At 25.0% G+C, this 26,114-nt stretch overlaps 1 protein-coding gene across 7 annotated transcripts in view; it reads left to right on the forward strand.

The window, feature by feature from the left end:
- The window catches only part of LOC112688846 (SCY1-like protein 2), a 181,427-nt gene that overhangs the window by 134,587 nt on the left and 20,726 nt on the right, over positions 1 to 26,114 (forward strand). For all 7 annotated transcript variants that reach the window (XM_025562237.1, XM_025562235.1, XM_025562234.1 and 4 more), the window contains 4 exons: positions 8,865 to 8,979; positions 13,142 to 13,287; positions 13,430 to 13,583; positions 22,273 to 22,522. In XM_025562237.1, the coding sequence (XP_025418022.1) occupies positions 8,865 to 8,979; positions 13,142 to 13,287; positions 13,430 to 13,583; positions 22,273 to 22,522 (665 nt within the window). The remainder of the gene's footprint in view (positions 1 to 8,864; positions 8,980 to 13,141; positions 13,288 to 13,429; positions 13,584 to 22,272; positions 22,523 to 26,114) is intronic.

Below are 26,114 nucleotides of genomic sequence, written 5' to 3' on the forward strand. Positions count from 1 at the left end.
AATATAACCATTTTAACAATTTCCATTTACAAGATTCTTATATTTTTTATGCGAATCGTTTTTTTTTTTTTTTTTGAGGCCGATACAGTTTTAATTGTCTTGAATTAGAACAATAATAACTTTTAGAACTTACCTATTAATAGTTTCATAAAGTTTCATTTAAAAAATTTAATTTCATAAAAATAACCTAAAATATATCAGAAAGTATTCCTCTTATTTCTTCACCTTTAAATCGGTTGAAAAATAAACTAAAACTATATATTTAATCCAGTTTACTATAATCTTAGTTGTCGGAGAGATACAATCAATAACCGTGATATTTTAATACTAAACTAGATTTCCATAATGACGCATTGTCATTATATCCCTTTCATTTGTATAACAACATAAGTAAAGTCTTTATTATCATCACAAACCTTACATCCTTGATCGTTCCAATAAGGTACTTGTACACTGAGCCACTTCTCGATTTATTATCTTAAAATACTTCTGAGAATAATACAATGAATTTAAGGATTATTGTAATGATACCGATGTCAATAAAACCCAATAGCACATTTCATATTCACATTGTTGTCTTGGATGTATATCCTACCACTTCACTAGAAAATGTATGAACGTTGGTTTCGTGGCATTAGGACATCAATATTTATATATGTGTAATTCGAAAAGCTTGTCTGATAAAATATCTTAACTGATTTTATCATTTTACCATTAAATATACAAGAATAACAGTTGTAACTAAAACATATTCAAAATTAAATGACTTCCATAACCTAAGATTATGGCCGAAGTGTGGTATCTCTCTTGAGACTAAAACAGTTTCTAACTTATGATCATACATTGATATATTGTAAAATCATACAACATGATTTAATAATTACTTCTCATTATTTCACCAGTTTTTAGAATATCTTAGAAATGTACAATTTTTGTACCAAATACCTTATATTACAGACCGTTTATGCAGGCCAAGACCATAAATATTAACCCATGTGACCAGCTAGGAGATGAAAAAATCATTTTTATCAAAAAAATAAATAAATAAAACCTAAAATAAAATCACTTATTATTTCGTCTTGGAGATAAAGTTATAATAATTTAAACAATCATTTAGAAAATGTTTAGATGTCTTAGAATAATTATAATGGAGGAAACATTTTTCTTTAATTGTTAAATTATTAAACTCTAATGTTTTTGCCCACTTCAAAATAATTTTTCGGAGAAAAAATATATTTTTCAGCATATTCTGAATTTTGGTAAAAAAGAACCCGGTTGGAATTGCTCAATGTATTTTTTCTGAGAGGTTGAATATATCCGAAGAGTATAAATTGCCTTTAAATATGGGTTTTGGTCTTTTTTATGTTGGTCCTGATAGTTGTATATGCTAAAGTTTTAATTAATAAATCATCGTATTCGAATTACAATTTTAATTAAGGTCTAGGACAAGAATGTACATTTTCTTCTATTATCAATTACCACTCATATACAGGGCCGGATTAAAGCGTAGGCTATATAGGCTGTAGGCTATATAGGCTGTAGCCTATGGGCCCGCACCACAACAGGGCCCTCACCCCATCATACAACTAAAAAAAAAAAAAAAGCTCCGTCTAAATATTTTTCATTCTTTTTCAGTTTTCTAAAATTGGTTTTGTATAATAAAATATACTATATAGTGTGTAGACTGTAGTGTGTACATATATAATGGAAATTTCCCATATACCACGTCGCGCGTCAGTATGAGATGCGATCACTATTTTCGTAATGCAGTCGGCAATAGTGGGTTAAATAATCAGTAGACTTTGATTATCGCTCGATAACGTTTAGTTTTTTTTTGCTGTTATTATTAATTCGTTCCCCGACCGAACCGTTTCTTATTTCATCATTGACATTAACGACTCGTACGTAAACACGTCTATGGGCAAAATTATTATATTATTATCATTTATGACAATATCGTTATTTGCAACTTTGATCGCTGGACGCTGTTTATAAAGAATTGTCTACATTGTTTGCCGTCTGCCTGCAGGTAATTTTTATTAATTTATTATTTTTAAGATAAATTTTTTTTATTTGAACAAAATAATAGGTATTTTTTACATACTATATTAAAAATTTGAAAATGTTATAAAATTATATAAATAAATAAAAATATATACTGATATAAAATATTCTTAATTTTGGAATATTTTTAACCGAGTTATGAATCTTTTTTTTATTTACATTTTTTATACATAAAAATAGTTGAGAAAAGATAATTCAATTTTATTATTTTTTTTTTTTTTTTTGTTATTGTATAGTATATTTTTCTAATTGTCACAAAGTCACCATTAAAAAATATGAATTATTATTTAAATAATTTTCGTTCCACATAAATATGGCTCCGTCAATTCAATTCTTTTCTTTCATAGAGAAACATTTAAAAGTTATTGTTTATTTTTTTTTAATAAAAATTTACTGGCTTTGACACTCTTAATAGTTAATGACTCAATGTACCATCTAAATTCATAAATAGTTAAACTTTTATATTATTATGGATCGCCATAAAATACAATTAGATCGTCACAAAAAAAAAAAACAAGAATATAAAAGCGGAAGTTACAAACGAAAAATAGCAAAAGAAAAAACAAGAGGAACGAAGAAGTTATTGCTAAATCACGTCGTATGACTGATTATATGAAGTTAAATGTAAGTTCTGACATAAATGATAAAACTTGTTCACTTGCCAGCTCGTGTCATCCTCAGAACTTTGAAAACGGAGAAAAGGTAAGTTCATAATATAAATTCAAGCCCGGAATAAAGATAGATTGGGCCTCCAGGACACCATAAATTTAGAGGGCCTCTTTTCAACTTAAATTTCAAAAAAATTATATTACTAAATTTTAAAGACTACCTATGTTATTGTATTATTTTGTACTATATAAAAAATATATAATAAGGCTATATAAATTAATAATTATGTAATAATTTATTACAAGCATATTATATATATATGTATATATTATATTTATAAAGAAAATACTGTATTGGTTACTAAAGAATTATAACTTAAATCAATTAAATATTAACTTATAATCAATACGTTAAAACACAATGAAAATCGTACTAAAAAAGTGAGTAATTATTGTACCACAAACTTCATTCCGTCTGTAAATACCCGTTATATTTTGGAGATAAAGATAGGTATCGGGACCGTGCCCCCTTCCCCTTAATCCGAGCTTGCAAATAATTAACTACCAATAAATCTAAAATATTAAAAATGAATATTTTTCATGTATTTTTCAGGTTTCAGAAATTGTAGAGGAGGTTCTCGAGGTTTCATCAACTCAAGTGCTTTCTGTTGGACTTGTTCTAAATGAAAATATTTACTCGGAAAATTACATTGGATTATGGCCAGAGAATATGACATCAAGTAATATTGACTATTGCACTAAAATAGGTGCCTCAGCTTTTCAAAACTGCGACCAAGATATAATTGATAGTAAATCGTTTAAGCAAAGTGACCGACATTCTGAAAAAATTTTTACAAGAAAATGCCAAACAAATTTTTTTGAACGAAAAACAAGAAACGGTGAGATTATAAAACGTTCATGGCTCTGCTTTTCTCCGAATAATGGACATGTATACTGTTTTGTATGTAAACTTTTTTCCCAAATACGTTCTCAGTTTACTCATGGTGGTTATTGCGATTGGAAAAATCCTGTAACACGTCTGGTAGAACACGAAATTTCTAAAAACCACCTGAATTCTGTTTTTTAATTTAGCTACATGGTCATGAGAAGTGGGACGTATTGATCAAAAACTGACAAAACAAGCAAAATATGAAGCAAAATCCTAGGGAGAAGTTCTCAGGAGATTAATAAGTGTGATAGTTTTTATTAGTGAAAGGGGCTCAGCATTTAGAGGTGAAAACAAAACTCCTCTCCGAAAAATGGTAACTACCTAGGAATATTGGAGCTTATTACAAAGTATGATCATTTTTTAAATGACCACATAAAGAAAATGGAAACCAAGGAAGTAGCCACACAAATTACTTATCATCAAAGATTTGCGAGGAGATAGTGCAACTAATCGGCAAAAAAGTTTTCAATTAAATTATTTTTCGAATCAAACACTCAAAGTACTATTCCATATCATTGGACTCAACTCCAGACGCAGGTCACGTTGATCAACTTACTTTGATTTTCAGGTATTTAGAAGAAAACATTCCTGTTGAAAGATTTGTGGCATTCATGCCAAACCAAGACCACAAAGCAAAGGATATGTCTAAAGGCTTAGACACATTTTTGAAAGAAAATAACTTGGACATAAAGAACTGTCGTGGTCAGTCATACGACAATGCTTCTTCAATAAGTGGAAAGTATAATGGCCTTCAAGCGTTAGTACTGGCAGAAAATAACTTGGCATTATGGGTACCTTGCGCAGGGCACTTACTTAATCTCGTAGTGCAAGCTGCTGCTGAGTGTTGTTTGAGTGCTGTGAGCTTTTTCGACTTTTTAGAAGAACTTTATGTATATTTCACTGCCTCAAATAACAGGTATAAAGTTCTTACAAATTATTTAAAAAGAGCAGAAACTGAAAACCCCATTCTTATACCAAAAAGGACAAAAACAACACGTTGGTTTTGCAGAGCAGATGCTACAAAAGCCCTCTCACGTGGTTATAAAGAAATAAAAAATGCACTTTTAGAAATTTCTGAGAATAAAGAAGAATTAGGAAAATCGCGTATTGTTGCTTTAAGTTTATATAACAAAATGTTAAATATACAGACAGGCCTCTACGTGGTATTTTGGAACGATATCTTGGGACAAGTAAACAAAACTAGTGAAACTTTACAGAATCCTAGATTATATGTGAACACAGCTGTTTTAGCACTGAAATCGCTAAGAAGCTTTATAGGAACAAAACGAGATAGCTTTGAAGAATATGTTGTGAAAGTTGCAGAGTTGGATGATTCTGTTGAGTACGACAGTGAAACACAGCGTAAGCGTAAAATAAATGTGCGTTTGTCCCCTCTTGACAGTGTCCAAACGCCAGAAATTGAGATGAGCTCTTCAAACAAATTTCGAATTCAGAGTTTTCTCTCTGTAATAGATCAACTTGAATCTTCATTGCAACAAAGACTTGAGGCATATGAACTAATTGATAACCATTTTGGGTTTCTTTATAAGTTAGATATACTTGATGATAAAAAGATAATTATAACAGCTCAAAATTTAGTAAAATTATATGATAATGACTTAGACGATCAATTAAGAAATGAACTGATTCAATTCAAGGCGTATTACCAAGAGTTTCTTAAAGATGATGATGGAAAAAATAATAAAGTTATAACTCGGGAAAAATGGATGTACCAGCTTCTAATCGAAAAAAATGTAAAAGATTGTTTTCCTAATATTGAGGTAGCTTTAAGAATGTACCTGTCACTTATGGTCACCAACAGCAGCGGAGAAAGATCTTTTTCAAAATTAAAGTTGATCAAAAACAATCTCCGAACATCCGTGACAGAAGAAAGGCTCAGCACGTTAGCTCTACTTAGCATTGAGAGTGACATTTTAAAACAAATAAATTATGAAGATATTATAAGTGATTTCATTAATACAAAGTTAGACGTAAACTGATTAAAGTTTAAACCTTTAAATTAAATTTTTATAATTTATTAAGCTGTATTATAATTATTATGTTGTAAATTTAATTACTAGTTACTACCGTTGTAATGTTAATAAAGAGCGTTGAATACCTTTTTAACTACTATGTGGTAATTGAATCCACACTTTAATATACTATATTTTAAATTTTATTATTTTCGGTCAAAAAATTAAAAGTTAGAAAGTTGCACTACCCTCGATTTTGGATAGAAAATTATTTGAAAATGTTTTAAATATGGCTTAGTTTATCTATTTGTGTGTATACCCTTTCTATTTTCTAAAAACTTTCTGGTAGGGCCCACACCACAATTGAGCTTAGGGGCCTACAAATTCTAAATCCGGCCCTGCTCAAAGTATCAAATAATGTAATAAACTCGGTCGCAACAGTTGAATTTGGGCACACGATAAAAATCAATCTAATATACATTGATATATACGTTTTCAAAATTATATAAAAACTATAATTCGCATTATCAGTCATGGCAGAAAATGAAATATTTGGTTATTACTTTTTAGTGATAAAAATATTGGATTCCAACCACGACAAACCATATAAGTAAAAAACTGTGAACTAAAACCAACTTGAAGATGGATACTAGTCCAAAGGATACAATAAATAGGAAATAAGTTTTATTATGGCTTAGAAAATATTTTAAACTCTAAACCATACATAAACATCTAAAAATCCAAATAATAAAGCTCATACCCTTCCAGTGGATATTGTATGAGTGTTATACTAAATTATTAATTTGTCAATCAAACTATAAATAATATACTTTTATTTATTGTATTTTCCATTTAAAAGATTTTTTCAATGTTTAATAACATATTAAAATCAAAAAATAATTTATTAAGTATATATACTTATTTTTAGATAAAAATAAAAATATTACTCATGACAAAAAAATTATTTTTATTTTTTTTTAATTATAAGTATTTCAAAATCACCCTTATTTATCTGACACAGAAATATAATATGAACAAATAAAATAACATATATTTTGATCCTTAGATTATGATAAAACTTTGTAATCCTCAGAATTTTACCCCCTCTAATTACATATTTGTATCGGGATAATTTTTTTTACAATACAAAATTATTAAAATACTGGTTCTAATCGAAATACTTTTCTTATGTTGTTATTTTTATAAATTTGTTTAAATCATTATTTCACTCGAAAAATTATTACGATGAGTAATATTTAAATATTTAATAATATCAAATTAAATAATTATAAAATATTATTCGTGATAATATAATTGTAAATGTTTGCTGATTGGTTTTTATATTCTGAATGAACAGAGGACTATATTGATTTGAAGACTTATTTTAATTTTAAAATTTTCTGTTTTTCTCTCTGTCTACACGATTTTAACCAGAAGAAATATTCTGATCATAAAAACAAATTATTTATGATAACAAAGTCTAACTAGTTGTTATAAATGGGAGGTCATTTTTTAAATTTCTCAACTGTTTTCCATGTAATAGGGAAAGACTGATAAAAAACATACAAATACCGAATATTACTGGAGTTAGATATTGTTATTATTATTTGAAAGAAGCTGTAACAATGTTATGTAATGTATTACAAAAATATAAAATATATTTATGTATAGTGATATTATACTGCATACTAATGTAATACGCTATTGTGAATTAAGTATATAATAATATCTTAATATCTTAAAAATAATTTATAACCAATACATTTTAATAAGCAAAGTTTGGATTTTAAGACAATATAAAATACAAAAAAATTGGTTGGTATATATTATTAAAAATATTTTTTTTTAAAATCTTACGGGGTGAATTAAAAATAATATATTACAACCATATATATGTATCAATCTTATATTATTGATTTGAAAATAATAATAGTATGAAAATAATGATTTAATTTTAAAAGAAAATTAATTATCGAATATCTGTCTTAAAAATGTATTTTATATCATAAAAAAATGAGTAGCGCTATCACTGATGTTGTAAACTGTTTTGATAACTCACCATGGGCGTCAAACATTCTAGACATAGTTCAATTGATTTTCGATTATTATAAATAATATATATTTATGCTAGTTGTAACTCTACGATATTTTAATAATTGAACATCGACATTTTCATTCTTAAATTATTTAATTCGTCAATAAATCTACGCTCGTATTGATTATGTTTTATTTTTAGCGATACTCACATAAATTATATATATATATAGAGAGAGAGAGAGAGAGAGAGAGATAGAGAAGAAATAAAATGTTTTTGCAATCCAGAAGTTTATACGGTTTAAGAAATGATTACTAAAAAAAATAAAATTATACAACCTTCTTCGTTGTAGTATTTTAAATTTAAAATACATTTTTAACATTAACCATTTTAATCTTATCTTTACAGAGGCTTTACAAATATATAACTCATTTACGTTTAACTTGTTTAATGTTTACCCAATGTGACAGCGTGAAAGGCCATGTTCATTCTTGGCCCCATTATTCGTGGATAGTTAATTGCCATTGGAATATAACCTTTAAGGTTTGGTGCATTTACTCGTATTTCTTTCTTTTTGCTTTTGCTTAACACATTATAGCAAAGCAAGTTTGGTACATTTATTTGTTATTTTTACATAAAAGCATAAAGAATACAAGTAAAGAAAATAATACAATAGTATTATTGATTGTTTTAAATTTAGTACATTTATGATAAAACCACATAACTAATACTTAGTATCAAATTTGACCAAAATATATTTTATTCATTTTACATAGTATTTTTTATAAATATCAATAGTATTCAACGAATAACTGTTAGAATTTTATTCAAATTATGTTGAATAACCATAACTTAAGTTTAAATTTAAAAAATAATGCACTCTCTTTAAACATTGATAAAATATAAATTCGTGGAACTGTCGTAAGTGAATAATAATAATACAATAATAAAAAAAGTAATAATACATTTTATTAATTTATATTGTATATTTATAATTTAATTTTAACAATAACATTATTTTATTAGTATTATTTCAATTAATAGAAGAAATTAATTATTTGCTTTCGTAATAATAAATACAATCATACAATTCTAAAATTAAATTGTACATAAATATAATATTATAACATAATAATTCTTATAAAAAATGTATTTGAACATAAATATAATAAAATAATAAAATAAAAAAAATATAATTTTAACTATGATGAATGACAATAATACTTTGTTCACAGTGATCGTTTCGTGGAAACTATTCAGACATTGGATATTATTAATATGAAAGACCTAACACAAAAATGTCAGTTTTACAAGATAACACTAAAAGAATCACTTCCATTCATCCCAAAGGTTTGTATACAAAAAGTAATATTATTATCCTACTACACCATTTGCCAATTTATATACCTACACATAACTCAAAACGTTTGATTCTCGTTATAAACGGTGCATTTGATACATACTCCATTTGTATTTTCTATTACCAATCTTTCTTACAACTGAAAAATCAAGTATTTTCATTACCTGCTACGTATATTTATCTTATCATATCCAACTACGACTTTAAGATTAGGAAAACAATTTTTAAAACTATGTTTGAACATGAACTAAATATACTAATTCAATATACTATATTTAATCCATTGTGTGAACCACTATAGGCTTTGTATTCAAATTATTTAATAAATAAACTACGGTTTATAGATGTAGCTTTAGTGAATTTTTATCTTTTATTGAAATTATTTTCATAAACGTTCGTATAATATTGGTGTGGAAACAATTACTCAAATATCTACATCTGAGTTTCACACACATGCTGAACTTTTAATGTTAACTGCTGCATACGAAAACATGATTTACATAATTTGTGTACTTTTATATCAAAAGAGAATCGTTTTGCAAGATAGATTGTTCTGTTTTCAACTCTCATTAGACACTCAATGGAAATATTTACAGTAACATCGTCGCCGTCGATGATTGTTTCATGGCGTGAACCGAACAGTAAAATTCAATATTGAAGAAAATATTTACACATGTGAAGTAGAACGATTTGATAGGAATCGTTCACTTATAGTGTTATTGATTTTGAATAGATATTTAAAGATTTGAATTGTACAAAAGTTATTCAAAATTTTAAAATAAATGTTTTCTGTATCAGGTGAAATGAAAAAAGAAAGTGTATATTGAAAAAAACAAAACGCTAAACATTTTCATAATCTTATATGAATAAATGCAATTATATGGGTAAAGATATTGTTGGTAAAACAAACTTCGATAGTTTTTAGAACGTATGAAAGTTAATACAAGTGACCTATAATATAATATAAGTATAAAAATATATACAATGTGCATTAATATTTAACTTATAATTTGTAATACCCGTAGAAAAAAACATGCAAGTATTTTATATGTCTTCATAGAACTTACTATACGAATGAAATAATAATTATTGAATACTTGACGCTATATTCAAAACTATACGAAAATATCTACACTCATAAGTTGAATAAAACACAAAAACTCAATGTATACATGTGTGACATTTTATAATATCATGTAAAACATAAAAATATTAAGCATTAAACATTGCATATTTATGAATATTTTTGTATAATTAAAAAGATGTCATGATATGGTGTTCAACTAAGTAAGGGTAGCATAGTAAGACGCTATGATTTAATGTTATTGGAATATCCCACGTTTTGTTAGAGGTAGGATTTAAAGAATATTGGGAATATGTTACATATTTTAAAAGTGAAAAGAGGGATATAAAAATAATCTGAAAAGTTATAAATGGATTTTGAATTTCTGCTGAGTAGGAAAAAATATGTAATATAAATTCAAATTCGCTTTTGATTGAATGCACAGTCTTATTATAAAACGAAACAGATATAATAACATTTTTAATTTCTTTACATATTATCTATGAATTATAAGAGGTCGGTTTAGAGATAAAATAAAAATTCTTAACCAGAATTTTGTCAAAAAAAAAAACAAAATACAACATGTTTATAATATCAATATTATATTTTCTCATAAAAGAAAGTAAATATTATGGCACAGTAAAAATATTATGGCACAGTAGAAAAATGGCACAATTGGATCCAGTTTATATGTAATTGAAAACCAACTATAGAAAGTATACAGAATAAAGTGAAAAAAACTTTTTCAAATTCATGGTAAAGGTGATAATAAATCGTGTAATAATTAAAATTATTATTTAACCATTTGCCTTATTCACAACTTAACAAATAACTAACAAAGCAATTTAAGCTCATTAATTCAACTGAATTATATATTGTAACAATACTGTTTTGAGAGTAATTATCCACTGAAATTATTATAAATTACTTAAATGTCAATCTGACAATATCAACAATGCACCTACCTAATTTCTCTGATATCAAAACACAACAGTTGTGCTTAACATACAGTTACTGTAAACATATGAATGAAACAAATCGCATCATCACGAATAAAAATAGGTTAAACAACGCAATTATATAAATATTAACTGAAATATTTTCTAAATCAAATACCTATTTATGAATTATACCAATGTTGCCTAATTATATTTTAATTTATAAGAAAATATCTGCCTAGTAACTAATAAAATATAATTATATAAGTTTTGTATTGTTGAGTTTATTAAAATCACTACATTCAAATATGATTTTGTTAAAAAGTTGATAGTTTCCAAAAATTTAATTTTAAATAAACCTATATATAATCCAACGTTTAATTTATTAATGAAAATAAATTAAATCAAAATAACATGGAAATTATAATAAATAGCAAAATATTAATATCATCTCAAGGTTAGAATTATTGTTTTATTTTATATAAAGTAAAATGAAAAAAAAAGTATTTTAAACTGAAAATGATTTTAATAATTTCTGTATGCGATAATAGTTTATTGTACTAGAGTATTATACACAGGGCCGGAGTGAGGATAAGATGACTCAGGCGGTCGCCTAGGGCGAAATTTTCAGAGGGTTGCCAAAATTGTTTTTTTACAATATTGCACATAATACTAGTAATATTATTATTATTATTATTTTTTTTTTTTTTAATGTAAAATACCTAAGACTTTGTATTGAAATATTGATAATAATTATGGTTCTTTCGTTTAGCTGTATATTAAATTAATATAACTATATTTTAAGTATATTTACTATGGTTGATCGTAGAATATTTTATGGTATATGTTGCTATAATTCCCAAATATTTGTTATCGTTCAATCGGAATCGCATCGATTCGTCGAGCCTCGTGACTAAAAAATTAGACGATAACAAATGATATACAAGTTAAGCATAATATATAATTTTTCCGTATTTCTGTTCACAAGCAACATTTTTTTTCTAAGTATAATAATATACGGGTTGTATGAAAAAGGCGCCAGTTGGAATTTTGGCCTCGGGCGTCATTTAGCCTTACGTCGGCCCTGATTATACATTAAAGAAAAAACAAAAATATCATTGGTCTTGAATGAGTTCACTGAATATCCAGAAATTATGATAAGAAAACATTTAAAATTGTTCAAAAAAAACTTTCAAACTGGATAATTTTTTCTATTATGAACACTGATTTTCACTATATAAATTAAAATTGTCTAAGCATACAATGATTGCAAAAAATTCGTCATCTACATTGATGATCTATTTGCAAAATCCAAATACACGTGAATTGGAATAACGATAAGTAGGTCTTTTAAATTGCATGAAGTGTATGACAACACAATAAAATTACTTATAGAGTTAAATGATCACTCAATGTCATGAACACTTATGAGTTCATTGTTAGTAAATGCATTGCTCTTAGAAAAAATCTATTAAGCTTGTAAATTTAATTACAAGTATAATTTTTAAAACTATTTTTGTTATCCAATAATAACTATGTTAAATAACTTAATTTTTAAGTAAAAATTAACTATTATTTATAGTAGAGCCAGTATTCAGAACGTTATTATTAATTTCAAGTCACAGGTGAACTTTTATAAAATATATGTATATTTTTATTATATTTTTATAAATATGTATAGACATTTGTATAAACATACTTGATTTCAACATATTCGTAATTATTATAAAAAATCTGTTAGTTTTATAATGTAAAATAAATTAACGTTAATGTTTTATGTAAAATTACACATCAATATTGTAATAACCTTTCAATATTTTTGTGTAATTCAATATAGCTATCAATTATTTCGTCTGAAAAGACATAAAAATCGGTAATATAAGATATATACACTAGAATCTTTCCGATGAAAAAAAATGAAGAATTAAGTCAAAACCAACCTTCCGGTTTTCAAGGAAAATTAAAATCTTATTTGTGATTATTTTCCTTTGTATTAGAAATGATTCGATAGCACAAGATCACAAAATATTAATAAGATTTCCTGATGACTTCTTTTGATGCACCGTATTTATTCAAACCAAATAGCTTATTTAATAAAATATCTTGTCATTATTTCATATTAACAAACCCTATAATCATAATTGTTTACAGAAAATATGGTACCAAAGAGTATGGCCATTTTTGCAACATGAAATGATGAAATCTGACGTTTCTGCTGCCGTCTTGCATCCAGTAATATTCCTAATACAAGAATCCAGCCTTGAAGATTACGAAACATTAATGCTGCCAGCTATGAGGTATTAAATGCAACATTATTATTATTATTTATAAAACTTTTTTGCGAATAAACATTTTATTAAAATTTATATGTTTCATAAAAAATCTGATAAAAAAAACTAAAATATTATTCAATGACTTTATCCATATTAATACTTTCAGCAAAATATTTAATGGTCCGAAACATGTTCCTGTGCAAGTGATATTATTAGAAAACTTGCATGTAATATTAGAAAAAACACCAAGAGATGATATTAGAAAAGAAGTGTTGCCTCTACTGTACACAGCGTTTGACTTTTCAGATATCGAAGTACAAGTAAGATATTTAATTTTTAATAATATACTTTTATAAATTTTAGATAGGTAACGTATTGAATAATTATTGTTTTGGCTTTACTATGATGTGTGTTTTATTTATTTATTTTTATTTTTCTGTCTACCTACACAATTTCGACCAGAGAAACTGGTCCAATTATCAAAAGAAAAAGATGATTTCTAAAACGAATTGTTGTCAAATTGATGAATTTGGGAACTCGTTTTTTTAATTATTTAATAGTTTTCCAAATAATAGAGAAAAACTGACGAAAACCATAGAAAAAACTGAAAAATATATGAGTTAACCGTTTATCATAACTCACAACTCAAAAATAACTAAGAAAAAAATTAATTTATCATGATAATATCTTGGTTTTTTAAATATGGTATATTTTTCAAAAGATTTTGACTTTTGTTGTTCTATTTATATTTATTTTAAATTGTACAGAACTTAAATTTTCTTCGTCAAATGTCAATAAAAAATGTTGATTTAACAAAAATTTTTAAAATATATGTATAATGTTCTATAAACTATTTTCTTGTATAGATAAATATTAAAATTTTGCTCACATTTTTCTTAAAAAAAAACATTTAAATTTATTTCAACGAAATTTATTTACACAAATATTTATTCAAATTTTGACTAAAGCATAATATTGAATTTATTGTTTTAAAACATTTACCATAGAAACTTATTCCAATTAATAACGATACTCATAAAATTTAAATATTTTTTTGGGTATTACATAATTTATGGATCAAATCTTTTTACTCGTCCGCTTGGTGTTCCTCCATCTAAAATTAGATTTAGACCATGTTGTAACACACATATTGTCTTTTCCAAAAAGTCATATAATTTTTAATATACAATCAAAAATTGAAATCTAATACATAAAAACTAATATAGAAATTTGTTAACATTTATTTTGATGATATAAAATGATACAATGCAGTTTAATTTAATACATTTAATAAAATGCAACTAATATATTGTGGTTCATAAATAATATTTCATTTTATATTGTTTGTAAAAATATTTAGCTTTATGGTCTTATGTAACCATTAACAAGCGACTTCCGTCCTTTTTGGAAAAACAATAGCTACCGTTTTCACTATTACTTTAATTTGTTTAGTAACATTATTTTTACTCGGTATTTTTTTTATTTTAATTTTTTTATTACTTAAATGGTATAAATATGAGTATTAAAAAACAATAAAAACAATAAAATGCAGTCTACACGATAATCGTTATTAAATTATTACGAATGAAATAATTGTCAGTTTGTTATCTTATTTTAAATGCATGTATTATGACTGATTTTTTAGACATGTATGTCTAATAAATAAAATACGTGAACAGATTTTTATTTTTGAAGTTTTGTTATTGGCATATTTTTCTATTTTTGTTCATATGAAATATATCAAATAATATAGAAAATGTATTAATATAATATATAAATAAAATAAATATTATGTCTAAAAAATGCCAGATTGACACAATAGAGGCAGACATTAATATGCTTGGCATTGAGTGAATGAAACACGACTTGGATGTTTTCTAAGTCATTGGTAGATCTCGGTTACAGCACTATCATGACATTTCAAATGTGCACTAAATAATTTAATTTTTAAAAGAAACACTAAGTACTACTTGTTGTACACTAAAAAGTCACAAATTACGAAAAAATTGTTGTTGTGGTGTCATGGACTATAAAGATAATAAATATCCTATAAGTATTTAATTTTTTTTTTTTTTTTATATGAAATAAATCATAAATTTTTTCGAAATATATACTTAATTTTATGAGGTTGAACGCAGATCATAGTTACTAGTAACTTCATTTCAGACCCGAAGAGAGCGAAGGACGTTAGATAGTTAAATAATACCTATAAGGTTCACAATTTTATTTCTAAGTTCTGAAAATGAAATACTAAGTTTTGGACTGTAATCCTCGAGTATTAAAATAATTTAATAATTTATGTTCCTTTAAATTTTTTTCCTTTCATTTTAAACAAAAATTTTATATATCTAGTTTTTTATTTATTAACTTAACATTTGAACCCAAATACACTAATTTTCTTTTTTACATAAATATTACATTTAAGTTTCAGTAAAATATGATAGGATATTCAATTGTAACGATTCATCATTGATTCCAAGCGTATACAAATAATATGACTATATCATCTATCACACATTCATCCTACACAGTGTTTTATTTATATCATGTTCCAACACTCATCATTATCAAATATTTCCAATGAATGAAACGTAAAATGATCCCACACGGTTTTTCATTACTCGTCTAACAGCTTTTTTTCAATTTATAGAAAATTCATATTTCATATTTTCTCAGAACTCAGCTGTGATAGATACTATAATAATATAATACTGTTCTAAACGTGTTAAGTTTAACAAACAGCAGGTATACAACGAAATCGTCTCGAAAAAATCGATGAAAAGTGTATTTATAAAACAAAATACACAGTCACGAACAACGCAAAACGTGGTCGCAGCCGTTTAAATGAAAAGTGTTTGTGCTAGGATAAAAACTCAGCCAACAACGTTCTCAATGATGTTCATTATTACGTGGACTGTCACGGACCAACGTGTGATCGGTTGTACCTTTTTTTATTATACTGTTTAACCATTTGCACAAAATCATTGTGTTTCTATCCTACACTCACTACTCAATGATGTCCATTAACCATGATCATTACGTGTATTCACTGTGTAACATTTTGTATTAACCAATAATCAGGAAACACGTCATAATCCCTTCTGTGTATAATCATGTTGAACTCAATATAATAGCATTATTTTAATTAGATAATAATAAAATATGATAGTGTACAATTTTAAAATAAATAAAAAACCTTTTTTTAGCTGTAATGATTATTTTTAAATGATTTTGATATTTTCAAAAGTATCAATTGCACATTATATCATCGTATACAACTGATTAACGTTAAATATCATTGGACACTGAGTAAACAACCATCTGACACCTATTATTGTTTGTGATGTATTTAATTACCTGAAATGAAATATTGTACTATCCATAGGCAATTTTGCCCTGTATTAAAAATCAGAACATTTAGTTCTATTTTTATTTTTTTTCTACATCGGGTTTTAAGTTTAAATTACTGTACTCGTATAACTCATCATTTCCACGAAAACAACGATTGTCTTATTATTTAATTAGTATTTAATCACTTGTAGTTAATTAAAAGTAAATTCATTTTCCATTCATTTTTTTTTTTTTTTTTATGTAAACTGCACCCTAAAACTGCCATATAAAGACGGATACTGTAAGACCTTTTAAGAATATCGTGACCAATTTTGGTTTAAAAATTGTTTTCACTTATTCTGCTTTTAATTTAAATTTTGAGTTACAATAATCTATTCCAAAAAAATGTCAATATTATGATGAAAATAAAAGAAACACCTTTGCTTTTTAACTGTAATTTTTCCAAATGGCATGTTTGATACTTTTTTACTCTACCCACGTTTTTCGGAGTCTGAGGGATTTCTACTTGAGTAATCATAAGCACCTTACTATATACGTCAATCGTATGTTTTGTACAACCTACACAGAAATCGAGCAAATATTTACATTGCACAAAATTAATAAATCATCACTCCTACGTGTAAATCAGTATGTTAATTTTAAGAATCTTTAGCAAAACTCATACTTATTTAAATTGTAGAGATTCCAGACACGTGTACTCTTTCTAAAATGATTGTATATTCGATTTTAACGATTGTTATATAATTTACCGTGATTACAATAATAATAATAATAATGAATAATATTCTACAATAATTGTTTTTTCTAACTTTACATTATTCGATATAGTCCAAGAAAATCATAATATCAAGTAAAAATAATTATTTAAATTGATCTAACTAAAATATACCAACTTAAATCATTGTAAACCTTTTAATGAACTATTGATAAACCGTCTATTAGATATTTCCATAAACTAGTATTTCATGTTTCCATTTTTATACCTTTATAAGCTTTCTCAAGGGTTTCTTTTTTAATTAAGGAAATCATTAAATTCACAGTTGACATTAAGAGCTAAAACACTGTATAAGATTTCTATGTCAATATCAAGTGTATAAATTTCATTTTATCAAAAGTGTCTGTGATCCCACGTCATTTGCATAGAACGGTTTTGTAGGTTCAGTTTCGTGAAGTTAGCCATATACGCATTAAGATATTAGATAAACGAGAGTAAAGTTAACATAATCTTAGTGTTTAAGTCTAATAATGTTTTCGTATGTTAAAATTGTTTTAAATTTTTAAATCAAGAAAAACGGTTTTTAAATTAAATATTTCTACATTTTTGTGAAATATAAGTTATTAAAATATATTAAACTATGGAGAGTATATTTCTCTCCAAAATTGTTAACAATAATATTAATCAACTAATGCTATATACACTTACCAATTAATATGAATATTATAAAAATAATATTATTCTATACCTAAATATAAGTATAACTAAATCTGTATAATACATTTTTTTAACAAAATTAATTGTTTTACTTATGTTATAGACATTTTTAAGATTCTAATGACTGGTAAATTGATAAAAATATTACTTTAGATTAGTGAATTCAAACATAAAAATTGAACTAATCAGCAATCTTTGAGTTTAAAATTTATAAATTTAAATAAATATTATCTATACCCTTTAAAAAAATTGTGTACAAGTAAGAATTTAAAAATTGATGATATTATTTAAAATCCTTCAAATATTTTTTTAAATGCTCATAATAGTGTCAACGTTTATGTTAATAAATATACAATTACAAACTTCTTAATGATAGTAAAATTAATTTTTAATTTTCACTTAACTAGTTCTTTTATGAAATTATTTACTGAAAAATCGAATTAGCTCATTAGTTAGTTATTAAATAAATTATTAAATAAACTAGTTAAGTTAGACAGTTGAAATAAAATTAATTTTTAGATATCTAACTAACATTTTTTTGAATGTTACGTTATTATTTTTATTAAATAAAAATAAAAATTATCCATACGAATAAGTTTCTATTAATTACTTTCAATTTACTCTAACGTAAGTGAGATTAATTTTTAAATTATTTATTCGTTATTCATAAACCAATTTGTAAAAATTGTAATATATTGATATATAATAGTAAAATATTCAAGTTATTAGTCATTCTGATTTGTATAAAAAATAAAATACTTCCATTTTTTATTAATTATTTCTATTATAAACCCAGGATTAAATTACTCATCATAAACGTTTAAAGCTTGTACTGAGAATTGTTCGCGTTCGTATTTCAATCGGTATTCAATATTAAAATAAATAGTTTAATTTATTATTTTTAAATTATTTATATTATTCCGTTAAAATCTATATAATTGATTGTTTTGATAAATCATTCTATTACTCGACTCTGTAATTTAATTAATTGCCAAAAGTATGTTTATTCCCCAATGCTCCTGCCAAAATAGTACTCTGACACACATGTATTTACAAGTGAACTGTAACTACATGTCTAATCGATAAGTGCTATCCATTGATTTTTATATTTTGTTTTGACTAATTATTCAACTAAAATTCTAATTTATTAAATTGTTTCCCATTGTCCTTATGGTTCAGATTAAAAAAATATATATAAAGCATAGCTTATTTTTTTAACTATTGATCAGTATAAAATTGTTAATATTTAAAAAGTTTACAATTAATAATTTATTTATAATCAAAATGTTAGGTAAATAAAATAACTGTGATCCCTTTTATTAAATATTGGAAAACAATTAAAATAAATTGATAATAATTATAGAATTTTAGAATCATTTTACTATCACAGAATACAATACCTATAAATATAATGTTTACCAAAAATATATGACACATGTTCAATGAAATAACATTCAAATATTTTCGCATTTAAGTAGTGCATTTTGTATCTTTTTGAATTTATTGTTATTACAGCCTATTGTAAAAACTATAGATCACATTTTTATGGTTAATTCCAATAGCTACATTCAAGAAATATAATTAAACTCATACGACAAAAAAAATAATATGATATCATAATTATTAGAGGTTTAAAACTTACAATTCGAATTCATGGAATGGTGTTTTTGTTAATATTTAATTTATTAAACTTGAAATCATAAATTTTAATAAAATAATTGTTTTAATGTATGATTTTAAAATATATTAATTATCGAAATTTTGACTTAAAAAAACTAATTTTAAGATAAAACTTGAGAAAATGTTTAGGTACCTACTGAACTGTATTTATTCTAAAACTACAAATAAAAAAATATTAAAATTATACTTCGATTTTAAAATCAAATCCGTTATTACTAAACATATCTTAGTTATAACTACTGAGACTTTAAATCAACATAATTTTAGAATAGTGAATCAATACAATTTTTTCAATAATTTTTAAAAATTAAAACTATATTAATTTAGTTATAATTTATATATATATATATATATATATATATATAGGTTAGAATAAAATAAAAGAGTATAATTTTATGAGGTAGAACAATTCTAACAAGTATTGTTTCAAACGTCATTTATTATAGAACATTGTTGCTTTATACAAAATCTTTACTCTGTATTGAAGTTTACGAACTTTACTTGAATAAATTATTCCCCAAGCTTCATGCGAGAAATGAAGTTGTTTCACAGTAGGCCAGTTAAAAAATAGAGCAAGAGAACAATACTCAATACTGAATATGATTCGCAATTGGAAAAAAAATACCGATTTCATCTTCTAAGCTTGGGCATGAATAATCAGTCAAAAATCAAAAAAAATTTTCGTGAATTTTTTTCAATAAAGCAAGTAGTCAATGTATTTTGATATTTTTTAATTTTATATATGTAGTGTGTAGGATTAGTAGCTAAATTTTCTCACTTTGGTTTTTCTTGTTGAAAATATAAATATACGTATAAAACAACAAAATAATTTGTGAAATGGTTTGTAGTTATTATTAATTGTTTATTTACCAAGCAATTCAGTAGATAATCAAATGCATATCCCTCTAATGCATATTAATTTCGTATCTTTTATTTTACTATTGGCGTAAAATGTATTCGTTTTGTTAAGAAAATAAATGTTTAGGTCTTTTCACTCCTTCTCGTGTAAAAACTATTATCATTGTGTTGTTCGAACGAATAATTTATGTACAAAACACACGCGATTCGTGTGCATTATTTATTGGCCATAAGTAACTACTATATTTTCGCAATGGCATATTAAAATATTTGTTTTAATCTACCTAGGTACATTTTTAAATTATACATTATTGAATTGTTATTGCATGTTGCAATTTACCATTATTTTCACTTGTATAAGGAAAAGTCACACATCATTGTAGTGGTAGTTTGTATAAACTACTACTATCGAACATCAAAATAATATTCATATTGTAATCAATTGACACATGAGTTGGATGTGTTTTATATTGTTATTATTATAACTATGTTATAGTGTTTATTTTACGTAAATGAAGTCGGTAATAGTTACTAGAATTATTAATAAGTAATACTTTTTAGGATTATATTATTATACGTTATCAAGTTTTCCGTGTTTTAATTTTGAAATGTTTATACTTCAAGAATTCAAACGCGTTAATATTGATTTCCTGTATGCGAAGTACAAACTGATTGTATAACTTTGAAATTTGACCCAATTTTCGTCAACAAATATTGACTTTGAATTTGCCCTTAGATCATTAAAGACAAATATCCATTAGTTAAAATTAAAAGCAATTATGTGAACTTCTACGTGTTTTTATAAGAAAATATTAAATAAATCTGTAATTTCATATATCATACATTTTATAACTATTAGATAAATCACACGAAAATATTAAATTAAATATATTAAATATATAATTAAATTAAATATATCAAATATATATAAATTAAATTAATTTAATTCAAAATTAAATATATTTTAAACTATATTTATATTTTTATAGTACTAGGTACATAAGGGATCACAATATAATTTATAATTTATTTATTCTTTTTTAGAAACAAAAACAACGAAATTATTTAAATAATTTTTAAATAATATCTTATTCGTTTACCACAAATACGTATACTTTATAAATAATTATTAATTTTAATTTAATTATAATTATAATTTTACAATATGCCATTTTCTAATTTTTCGCCTAATGTTCTAATTTTTTAATAGTTTTTTATATATGTTCAAAAACTAAATTAAAATTAATCTCGTATACAGCTCTCAACTATTTTTTTTTTACAGCATTAAGTACTTTAATTTTATTTTATTTCACTAATTATGATACATATTTTTTATAGAATACACTTTGGTATTTAAACATATTGCACTCTTAGTAAAGCGTATTATAAATAAAAATGAAAAATCATGGAACTACTCATAAAATTATATAATACTATATACCTTAAAACTTACGTAAAATACAAGCATATGATTAGATTAATGTATTTGAAATGCATTTAGTGTGATGTTATAATAAATATTTTATGAGATTCGAAATCTCTAAAAATAATTTCTGTATAAATTAATTCTATATACAAAGTATTACAACTTATTCTTAAATACAAATCCCAACAATGAAACAGTTCTAATATTGACTTTTAAATAAACTTATTTGTACTTGAAGTAAATTAATTTTTTTCTTAACTAGAGTACGGCTGTATTAGCTGTAACCAATGTCTCTCAATACATGGATGATACGGCTATAAGAAGAATGGTGCTGCCCAAACTCAAAATGGTGTACGAAACTAACCCCAACGATTTGAAAATAATATTAAACATATTGGCGTGTTTGGAAATCATACTACACAGGCTTGAAAAACAACAAATCATTGAGGATGTATTACCGTTACTTTGGATAGTAAATCAGACTGATCCCGAAGTTATAGCAAGGATAGCAGGTAAAACAGTTATTTATAATCACTATGTTTGTAAACATTTATTTTTGTTTAAAAAAACTCTTGACGTATAAAAAAAAATAATATTTTAATTCAAAACACTATTTTTTAATTTTTTATATAAACTTTGTATTTACAATTAGTTTTGACAGTTGAGTTACGAAAAATATGGGGGTGCAATACCTTCTTCTTCTTCTTTTCCTTTGCCTTTTTCCCAACAACTTAAAATAATGATAGGTATAAGTTGTTTGAAATGATTTCGAATGGTTAAAATCAGATAGCATAGTGGTCATTAAACTTAATTATTTACATCACATATCGTTAAGGAGATATACTACTATAATATTATACTTTGGATTTGTTTACTTTCAAACGTAATATACGTTTTACATATAGTTTAGGGGAAACAAATTATGCTGCATAGTAATGATTGATTGGGCCTATGTCCATAATCAGATCCATAGCCCACCTAATCATCGCTAACGATAAAGAGTTTATGCAAACAATTAACAAGAACTTACGAGTACATCAACAAAATTTGTGAGTTAATTAACGTCTCCTCACAGACGAGTAAGCCAACATCATTTAGTCAACCCGTAGTACGAAATCATGTCAAAAGTTATACTAAATTTAACTTTAAATTCACAATCCTGTTTCCAGAATTTACAAGTATCTCAAAGCTTGGACATTCAAAATCCTATTGTTAGCTCCCTAACTATAGTTAAACTTATGTGACCGAAATAATGCCAATAATATCAAACCTCAAGAGCAATTATTAATCCATTAATTTTGTTGATGGACTAGTGATAATTGATTACTTCTCCATCGAACGTCAGATTATTTCCGTTTTAGAATATTATAACTTTTAAAATATATAACAATAACCAATACCATCTTACAACATAAAAATGTTATAGACATATAAAAATATAACTGCCTTATGTTTTGTATGGCTAATGTGTTTGATAATACCAAATATACGAGTATATTTAGTTTATTAACCACCATCATTGTTAAAACACAAATTTTTTGAGCTTTACAATTATTAATTTATATTTTTTATCTCAGATAATATACCCTCAGCTGGATATGCCAAAATAAATTTAAATAATTAAAATTGTTTTAAATATTAATCTGATTTCTATAATTAAATTTTTAATATTTACATGATGATATGCATTTAATTATTTTAATTAGATACTTAAATATTTTTATAAATTTGTTTATAATAAAGTTAAATCTCAAATAAAATAATGCTATCATATTCGTATCTAAATTTTCACGAACACTAGAAGTTTTAAAAAAAAAAAAAAAACCTTATTGATTTATGTAAAATCAATAATAAAAACAAAAGTTCAATAATTAAATTGTACTGTTTGGTAAAAAAAAACTTTTAAAAAACTTATCTCATTTGTTTTTTTTTAAAATTGGCGTAGAAATCCAATGAGATTATAACATATTTAAATATTTTTTCCCTTCCAACTAAGAATTGTTACAACAATATGCACTTATTTTTGTAAAGCTTAACATAGTCCTTAGTATTTGGTATGATTCTTTACTTTTGTTTCCCCATATCGATTCCATTATAAAACCGTTATTATACTCGAGTATTTTAGTTGATTTAGCAAAATAAAATATACACTAACATAGCCTTTTTTACTATCCAACTAATAAAAAAAATTGATACATTTTAATAGTATATTGTGAATAGTTTGCATATACACACACACACACACACACATATATATATATATATATATATATAAGAATAAGTTTGAATTTTACATAAAATACGTGTATAATATTTATAATGTGAGTCTTACAAATATTTACAAAATATTACAAATACAAATATTTATTTTTATAATTTCATTTGTCCAATCTAAATATTTGGTCTTAAACATTATTAAACCGTTAATGAATAATATTGTTATTAAAGAACAACACTGATTTCGATTTAGTTAATCTGTAACTTTGGTGTTTGAATCTCTTGAAAAACGATCTCAAGTTTATGTTGTTTATAATGATTTAGCCAAAACATTTAATACTATCAACCATGAAGTTTTATTGAAAGTCCTAGAAGTGTCTGCTTTTGGTGAACCTCTACACTCTTTTTTAATCAATAGGCAAAAGTGTGTAAAATAATTTTTCCAGCATCGTCTGAGATACCCCAAAGTTGACATTTATCACGGATTTTACTTTCATTATTTGTAAATAGACTTGACTCTGTTTACTCTTGCTGATCGAAGAAGAATATAAAACTTAAAAATTATTTACGATTTAATAACTAAGCAAATTGATTCACCATTTTTGCTGTCCTAAATAAATTTTTAAGTCACTTTGCATACATCTTGTTTTCAAAAAAAACTTCTATACTCCCAGCGCTAACATAAATAATTTACAAAACGAGCCTATTAAACGGGCGTATTAAGTGACTTGCTAATGTGGGGACCCCTCATTTGATAATGGTTTATTTTAATGTTTAAATGTTAGTACTTTTGTTATTATAATGTGTATATGTGTTACGGCTAATGTTAGGAGTATGGCTAAACTCAAGATTAGTCACTGCGTTTGGATAATATCTAAATTTTGGACTTTATCCACCAATATTTAACATTATCCAGATGCATAAGGCTAATGTCTAAGTAACATTATCCATACAAATAATTAAACGGTTTAAATCATAAAAAAATTCTTTAATTTCTTCTGTTATTCAATAATATTTAATAATATCATAGATTAAGGAATAATTTTAATAATAATAGAGTAGAATTATTATTAAGAATCATTTAGTCAATGATAATATGTACCTATTTTTATTATATAGATTTACGGTTACTTTTCATGACAATAATAATGTAATTCATGGATGGCATGACTATTTTTACTCAATAGTCTGAAGACGGTTGAATACTTTTCCCGAGAACGGTCAGACCCCTATCAATAGTTAATACCTTGATGTATACTATGGTCTAATCTAAAAATTCTTCGAAATTTTTATTTTTATATTTTTTTAAATTCCATGAACTTATTATCGAATGCGGTATTTTACAAAAATATTTTTATGGTCTTGAAAATCAAAATTAACTTAATTGAGATAAACGAAAAAATAATACGTTAATTTCAAGTTAATTTGTAAGGAAATAAGTTAAGTTAATAAGTTAATTTAACTTAACTTTTAACTTATTAACTCCCAGGCTTGAAAACAAGACATACCTACAAAGTACTACAAGCTGGTATCTTAACTACTTACAAATTTGAGTCGGTAATTATGGTAGATTATTACCACAGAATAAAACATAATGGACACTGATAAAAAATTACATGGGCAGCATAGGACAATAATGAAATCAGTCAGCCATTTTATTTGAGGTACAGTAGGAAGTTAGTAACATTTTATTCCATCATGAAACGTTAGTAATATTCTTAACAAAATTACCTCAATTAAAATGGCCGCTGATTTCGTTGCCGCCGTATTGTGTCCACCCCCTGTTATTACGGACTGTCTCTATTGAGCACACAATATTGTATGCAACCGCATGCATATCAATTTGCAAGCAATATCAATTTAAAATAATATTAAAATGCACACAAC

The sequence above is a fragment of the Sipha flava genome, unplaced genomic scaffold (assembly GCF_003268045.1).
Source record: "Sipha flava isolate LNK unplaced genomic scaffold, YSA_version1 40_pilon_pilon, whole genome shotgun sequence".
Lineage (NCBI taxonomy): Eukaryota > Metazoa > Arthropoda > Insecta > Hemiptera > Aphididae > Sipha > Sipha flava.